General features: G+C 38.1%; 1 protein-coding gene across 2 annotated transcripts; it reads left to right on the forward strand.

Annotated features, from left to right (window-relative positions):
• Positions 1-737: 737 nt before the first annotated feature.
• Positions 738-8,074, forward strand: LOC120107425 (remorin-like). 2 transcript variants are annotated; one of them, XM_039120697.1, is made up of 5 exons: positions 738-1,041; positions 3,164-3,205; positions 3,307-3,394; positions 6,157-6,238; positions 7,654-8,074. In XM_039120697.1, the coding sequence occupies exons 1-5, from the start codon at positions 885-887 to the stop codon at positions 7,852-7,854; spliced, it is 570 nt and encodes a 189-aa protein (XP_038976625.1). In that variant the 5' UTR covers positions 738-884; the 3' UTR covers positions 7,855-8,074. The 2 variants fall into 2 exon arrangements, with proteins under 2 accessions (XP_038976625.1, XP_038976624.1); XM_039120696.1 differs by having other exon boundaries at positions 742-1,041; positions 3,155-3,205.
• Positions 8,075-8,283: the final 209 nt, after the last annotated feature.

Here is an 8,283-nt window from a genome sequence, read left to right on the forward strand (position 1 = left end):
CACAACAACCGAGCAAGGTCTCCATGCCATATGGCATGCAGTAATTGGTGGAATTCTAGAAAGGAACAAATGGGAACATGACGCGTTGCAGGTGTGGCGCTTTGGTATCCTTAGTTGGGCTCCGAAGGACAGGAGCCACGAGATTCAAGTGGCTCACCAACCCGCGTCGTGGTAGGAATCTGGCTTTCGTCTCATAAAAAAAAAAAATCGGATAAGGTGACAACGCCCACGTGGATTGCTACGTCACCGATAAAATCTCAACAAAAGCTTACAACATCATGAGTCCAATACCACCTTCTGATCAGCATCAAACGGCCCGGACGCTTCCGTACGCAACTGAAGCTATGGACTCGGTGGTCCACCGATCGCAGCCGACCAATATGGAGATCTCATCGTGAATGCCACCCTAGCGATCGCACAACGTTCGCTGGACTTGTCCATCAAATCGTAGAAAAGAACGTTCAAATCATAGCCGCTGGGGTCCATCGATTGCGTGGTCCAGATCGACATTTGGTGGCGGAGGCATGTGAATCCATAAATCCAGCAGCTCCAACGTGGTCCTCAGGACCCCATGCGGACAGTTGCATAATTCTACCTATAATCTTTTCCTTTATATATTATATATATGTATATATTTTTTATAAAAAAATCTTGCTTTAGATACGAATAAAAATAATAAGTTAATTTAGAAAAGCGTTAGAATCCGTTAAAGATTTTTCTTTAAATCTTTCGGCCGGCGAAGAGCCAACGCAACTTCTCTCTCTATTTAGCGGCGGTTGGAGGACTCCGGGTGGTGCTGTTCGTGTGCTTGCTTGGTTTGGTGGAGTCGGAGCGAGCTCTAGCTGTCGGTGTTTGGTTTAGTTGGTGGTGTTAAAGGAGGAGGGATGGCGAAAGAGGAGTCGAAGAAGGTGGCGGTAGAGGGCTCGTCAGTGACCGCTCCGCCGCCGGAACCCACCAAGGACGTTGCTGAGGAGAAGGTGGTGATCCCGCCGCCGTCGGAGGAGAAGCCTGACGATTCCAAGGCTCTGGCCGTCGTCGAGAGTATGACTTCTCCTCTCTGTGTGTGCGCGCGCGCGCGTTTGCATGTGGTTTTTGAGTGAAGCTTTAGTTTTGGAAAATTCTGTGAATTTTGGTGAAATTTCTACTTTTTTTTGTTGTTGTTGTTGTGTTAGAGAAACGTTGTTTTAAATTATTCGTCGGGTGACAGTCTGAAGAAGCTGTTTGCTCCGCTTTCTGATAATTTGTCCTTTTTTTTTCATGGGGATAATGTTAGTTGAGGCCTGGAATTAAATTTTCTTTTTTCCTTTCTGCTTTACTCGAAAATTTGCTCTTTTTTTTTCTTTAAAAGGTATTCTTTTATATAATTGGGTAAAGGACTCTTATTCAAGAACTTATGAATTGATTAAAATCTTAACCACAATCTGAGTAGATCTTTCTATTTTCCTTCCAAAAAAGATGAATAGAATTTTCCATATCAGAAGGCCTTCATCCAGAGGATAATTTTGACATTATTATGTCGCTTGATTGTATTCTTTAGATATTAAATGTTGTTGAGGCTTATTTCCCCCCTTCTTCCCTACCACTGGTAGGTTCTGGTACACTTTCATGCCTGACTTGAGTAACTCCTTTAGAACATTAGGTGCGGCTTCGCTGTTTCCTTTGTTATTTTTATTATCTTAAATTCCTGGTGATGTTTTAGTGGGAGTTAGATCTGGATTCTTTCTGCAAAGCTTGTTTCTAAATTCACCATTTTCTGTGTAGAATCTGGATAATTTGATGCGTGATATGTGTATTGCTACACGATTTCTTTAGAATTTCTTTCGGATCTGTAAATTGATATGAAAATCGATTGTTAGTTTTGTCCTGTTTCAATTTAGTGATATTCTGTGAGCTGAGGGATTTGTTCTTCTGTCAGATTTCAGTTTTTAATTTAAGTAAGAAGAGTTTCTTTCTTGTAATTTCTTTGGTAGTCTAAGGAAACTTCTTGCTTTTACTTTTACGTAGGATGAAAGAATCATATTGTCTCCTTTTCATTACATATGATTGTATATGGTATATTTTGAGGGATAGTGCAAACTATTATGATTGTGTTTGCTTTATAGATTTATAGTTTGTTCAGAGCCTTCTGCTTTTTGCATGAGAAGTTCCTTTTTGACGAAACTGTGCATATGATCAACAAGGATATTTTACTTTGTTTATTAGTTTATTTAGTCCCCGATCTAAAGGTTGTGATACGCTCATCGATCATTATGTTGGAAGATGTTAATTCATCCACCTCTGAGATGAGTCTAATTAAATAAAATCTCTGAACAAGACTTTTATTTGATATTCTTTCTTAGCTATTTCCATGGGCATATGAAGAGAATTCTCTGCATGAGAGTCAACACAGACTTTGCACAGCATAACTGAAGTCCATAATAGAGTGGTATATCATGAAAAGCAATTAAGAGTCCAGGTTTAAAATTGCAATCTATATTTCGAGGCCTATTACGGTAGTTTTTATTCTTGAACCATTCATTTAAGAAAAAGTGGTCAATGGATTTCACTTTTTATACTATTTACTTTATAATTTTTGGATATGAAAATGTGGGAAGAATCAGCTTTAGGTGATAAAGGAAATGGACCGTTATATTTTGTGAAGAAAGATGGGCAAGCTGCCTCGGTCTTGGGTCCAATAGTTGGAACACCTTTCCTTAGCACATGCACTAAGGGGAGGTCCCTGGTTCAAACCCAGGTTTGTTTTCCACCTACTCTGTGTGTGTGTGTGTGTGTGTGAGAGAGAGAGAGAGAGAGAGAGAGAGAGAGATGAATTTTTACCAATGAATAGTATAAATTTCTAGTTTTACCATTTAATGTATGTGGTTTTGTGTCTACAAATATTGTCCTTGCATGTCTGTATGTGTACTCATTCTTTCTGCATATGATCTGTCTTAATATAATTGTAGGGTGATGGGTTACTTATGTACCAGTTGATCATTTCCCTGAAGATGCCTTTAATCAGCATAACTATACGAGACTTCAGAATATTAGATATTTGAGATCACCTAATATGCAATTATCAATGCGTCACTCTATAATACATTTTAGCGACATAACCCACTTCAAACTTGTAAGGATCATATCTGTAAACTTTGAATAATTTTTCTTTGTATAGAGGTTGCAGATGTTTTGACAGAGAAAAGCACGGGGGGTTCGACTGAGAGAGGTAACTATTTGAGAAATATTAAATTGAATTTCTAGTTTATTTGTTGTGTATTATATACATAAAAAAGAACAGGAAAGTACATCTAATTTTGGCACTTTCAGATGCTCAACTTGCAAGGGTTGAAACAGAGAAGAGAATGTCTTTAATAAGGGCATGGGAGGAAAATGAAAAGGCTAAAGCTGAAAATAAGTAAGTTATTAATATTTTACCTTTCAAGTGGTTATAAAATATTCTCCATTGACTTGTTCAGCATCGAACAACAGATGCCTCTTTCGTTGGAAATCTAGATAACCAAAAGGTGTAACATATATGCGATGCTTCTTGTAAGTCTTTATAAAATAGCTATACTATAGCTTCATTAACTTCTTACGAATTAAATCAATAGATAAAAGGCTACACTATAGCTACACTTTAGCCTTTCCAAATAGCATTATGAAATATTGACAAAGTTGCTATTAGCAGGAATGCAGAATGTCTTGGTTATGATTTATGCCAGTTTGTCATATTAGGTTAGCTACTGTGCTATGCTGGTTTTGGATGAAATTGAGAGTAAGCATCCCATTCCAAAAAGTTAACAGGCTGGCCAGGCCAGACCTTGACCTCCAACTAAAATAGTTCCATCCTGTTTTAAAAATGCTCTGTACTCTTTTCTCTCCCCCACTAAATGCTAGTGAGTCCCACCTCTCTCCACCAACCCATCCCATTCCTTACTACAGTTGCCCTTCCTGTAAGTTAGCCCTCTCTGTTGTGTCAGGGACAACGTCTACTGCCAGCTTCAAGGAGATGCAGTGCTTGATGATATTTGAAAATGACATACTGCAGATTATTTTCAGAAAAGAAGGGTATGCCATGGGCCAATGACATGAACATAGGTTTAGTTTTGTTGGTTGATATGGAAGAGTTTGATTAGGGTGTTCCATGCTTCTAGCATGCTTTGCAACTAATGGAAAAAACTGTAAAGACCAATGATGTTAATTCAGATAGTTTGGCAGTATATGGAATGAGTATCACAAAAAAGAGCTTGTTAAGTTCTGTGTGTTCAAACTAGGAACTAGTGTGGATGCAACATTCAGGAAAATGTAAACCAATTGTGGATGAATTGGTGGAGAACTTTTGTGGAAGACCAGCGGAAAACTATCAGTCCTTTACTACTATACTGCTTTTTGCTAAGCAAGTCTGTAAGAGCATCGAAAGCATGGTCTGCCATACCGGTCCGGTCTGGAGCCGGTACAGACCGGTACGAACCGGTACGGAACCGGTACGGAATCGGTACAAGATCGGTCCGGGCCGTCACCGGTATACCGATCGGTATCGGTATGGCGGACCTTGATAGAAAGGGTTATGATATTTAGAAGTTATCCACCTTCTTTACATTACAGACCTTTTGGAGAAAGAAAAGAATTAACATATCCATCAGATTGGCTTGGGACAAGCTAATATAGTAATATTAGCTATATCATTGTCTGCACAGCAAGAAAAATTTATGAAGAAACAACAAATCGGCTTAGTCATTTACTATACAAACTTTGCGTATTTTCAAAGATCCAGCTTGCCTTGGCAATCTAAGATTCAGCAAGCTCATTCTAAGTTGTGGGCTTCAATATTAGTGATCCTTCCTTAGGTAGTTTATTCTTGCTTTGCCATTTTCTCTTTTTTTTCCATTCCTTCTATCTTCTCTTGTAAATACTTTTTCTTCAATAAATTGGGTGGTTTTCATTTCTCCCCTAAAAAAAAAAAAAGGTATAGTAACAAGAAGTTAAAGATTCCTCACTGGGAGCAGGACTTAGAAGATCAGTCTTGAAACAACTATAGAGGAGGGACAACCTCATGCCACCTTGATGAACAAGGATGTGAAAATGTTTGTGCTGGTGGATGAGGCCCTTATAAATTAGTGAATAAAGATTCATAAAGCCAATCCGGTTATGGAAACTTGTATAGTTAATTAGGCTAAAGAATTTTTTCTCAAAAAACCTCTACTTATATAATGGGAAAGCCTGGACTCCATCACACTTGTTAGACTCTGGGCCTTCCCGCTAAGAGTGCACAGCATGCTGGACTCTTGGATTTTCCAAGTGCCATGGCTGCGAGTTCAGTGCATACTAGGTTTCACAAGCCTCTCAAGCAGTTTGTTAAGCAAGAAGCAGGAGAGGAGTTCAAGATGAAACCATCAATAGCACAAGGAGAAAAAAATATATTTACATATGGAAAAAAAAGAAAATGTGCATATTTCTACTTGTTCCCGAGAGAGATCCTTGCACTTGCTGCATGCTAATAGTGATAAAAGAAAATGATCTTCTGGTGTTTAATTTGTCTCGGAGCACAGGGATAAAAAGTATCATACAATAGAAGCCAGTTATGGGAATCTGTCTAGCCTAGTTAATTATGCTAAGGATTTTTTCCTTAAAAAATAGGCTAAAAAAGTTATCTTGTGGTGTTTAACATGTTTCCAAGCACAGTGATCAATAAGTATCATACAATAGGTTAGACAATGTTAAGTAATGATTGAGAACCGTGCTTAGAGCCACTACATGTAGAATTAGATATTTCGTCAGATTTCTGGCTAAAATTCACGAAGCACATTAAATTCCATCTCTTCTATCACATATAATGTGACAAATGGTTAGAAACTGATATTTGCAGAACTGAATTTCTTTATTTGCTAATCCATATGCCATGAAATTGTGATAATATTTGTGGTTTCCCCACCAAGATTCATTCTTTCTTCAGCTAATTGTCCAACACTTAGCTTTCCATCTGTCTCAAGACTAGGTTGATGAAAATTTTGTCAAGTTTGTATGATACTGGTGTAGGGTTTTTCTAGAACAGTGCATTACCTCTTCATATTGGTGGATGATTGTGGAAACATCAATTGTTGCCTTTACTATTGATCGTTATTCAAAATATATATCAGGTTGGAAATTATAATCTGGCTTCCTGACAATGTCAAACAGGGCTGCTAAAAAGATGTCATCTATTACTGCATGGGAGAACTCAACTAAGGCAGCTATGGAAGCTGAGCTGAAAGCAAAAGAGGTAACTGATTTCTCATTCAGTCTGTCCTACAAGAAAACTTTCAAGCCTTTGTATTTCCAGTCCACCCAACTTATAAATAGTCGTAGTCACCAGAGAAATTAACAGTGGCAGAAAAAACAACAAAACAGACTTAACTACAAGTCAGCCAAATAAATTGACCCCAAGAAGGCATTAATTTTAGAAGTGATGCCAAGTAGTTGAATCAATATTTGTTTCTTTCTTGTTAAAAGAAAGCATTAGTTGTATTTCCAAATCGTCTCTTAATATTTACTCCATTTTGAAGATGGAGTGGATGAGAAACGAGGAACCCAGAGAACTGGAAACAATGGAATAATACTGGGTGTTCTAACGTGTTTGTGGACAGTATCAGAAACGGATTTAAGTCAAATAGAGTAAAGTCAAAATGGCAGCTTTGCCAAAACAAGGTTGACACTTGGTTTAGAGAAAAATCTTCAGCATTTTGCAAGTGTTACTTCTATACTGCTGATCAGGATATGATGTACCGTACCGAACCGAACAGTACTGGGCGTACCAATTCAATACCGATACCAGTACAGGTGGCGTACTGACCCTCGGTATGCCAAAAAAAAATTCGTACTGTACCATACCGATGCTATGCTAGTGTGGCACTGGTACGGAGTTCGGTACCGGTACGGCGAGCCTTACTTCAAATCATTCTTTTTTTTTAGAAAGAATACTTTAGATCACTCTCCGAAAAATGGCTGATTATTTTTGCTTGGAAAATCTATTAAATGCCTTCAAAAAATGTAATTTTTATGCACCAAACGTTTCACAGGAAAAAGCTTGAATCTCTGCATGCCTAAAATTATCATGCTTTTAAGTAGGAATCCTTATCATTCAATCTTGAAGCCATTCCTAAGTCTCAAAACGCATGGGCCAAGCTGAATACATGGCTTCGGATTTCTGTTTGGTTGTTCTGGTTCTCAAGGTCCCATTGGTGTGCTCAAAATTTAAGGGCATCTTTTTTCATGTTAACTTGGAGGGACATGCCTCACTATGACCTCGAATGTAGACCATGACTAAATGAATTATGATTGCACCTCGTGTCCATTCGTCCTTTGACTCATGTTATTGCTCATCCAGTGTCGACTAAATTCTGGTCTTAAACATGAATGTGATATTGGTGGACCTAGGTCTTGCTCCAAAAATATTGGACCTAGATGCTTCATTACTATCAAAGATTTTAAATTGTCATCAAGAAATGACATCTGATGAAGAAGCCAAAAAAAAAAAAACTTGCTCCAGCGTGGTTTCTAGTATGTTTCTTCCTATGGTAAGAAAACATAATGGATCTAAGAACTTAAATTGGTCTGCAGCATCTGCATGGTGATGTAACTTGTATTACCTACTGCTGTAGAGAGCTTGCATCCAATACTTCTTTAATATGTGAACAGGAAGCATTAGAAAAAAAGAAGGCAGAATATGCAGAAAAAATGAAAAACAAGGTGGCCATGCTTCACAAAGTAGCAGAAGAGAAGAAAGCTTTTGTTGAGGCCAAGCGGGGCGAGGAGATCTTGAAGGCAGAGGAAATGGCTGCAAAATACCGTGCCACAGGGCTTGCTCCGAAGAAGCTCCTCGGGTGCTTTGGGGCCTAAGATCTGACTAGAAAAGAGGGCATTGATGGTACATTCTCTACTTTGTTTGTGGGTTATGTTTTGATTTAGTTAAAGCTTTAATGGGAAATCCCAGTTTGTCTGGTGTGTAAAGTGTCATGTACTTGTATATAGTTGTAATTTTACAAGAACAAAGATTTGGTGTTGTACAATTGTATTCTTTTAGTTTGTGGGAAAAGAAGCAAAAAAAAAAAAAAAAACATTTGTGTGTATTTATACAACATCAAATTATTTGCTAGCATCGAAGCCCTTTAATGTTCTTCCAGAAGGAAGTTGAAGCCCTTAGATGTTCATATTGGATATATTTATACAATATGCATTGAGATGTACTGCGGACTGATGAAGTAAAAAGATGGCAATTGGCAGAAAAACTGCTATAGAAGTAGCAAGGAAGCAAGATAATCCGATAGT

The sequence above is a fragment of the Phoenix dactylifera genome, unplaced genomic scaffold (genome assembly GCF_009389715.1).
Source record: "Phoenix dactylifera cultivar Barhee BC4 unplaced genomic scaffold, palm_55x_up_171113_PBpolish2nd_filt_p 000860F, whole genome shotgun sequence".
Taxonomy (NCBI): domain Eukaryota; kingdom Viridiplantae; phylum Streptophyta; class Magnoliopsida; order Arecales; family Arecaceae; genus Phoenix; species Phoenix dactylifera.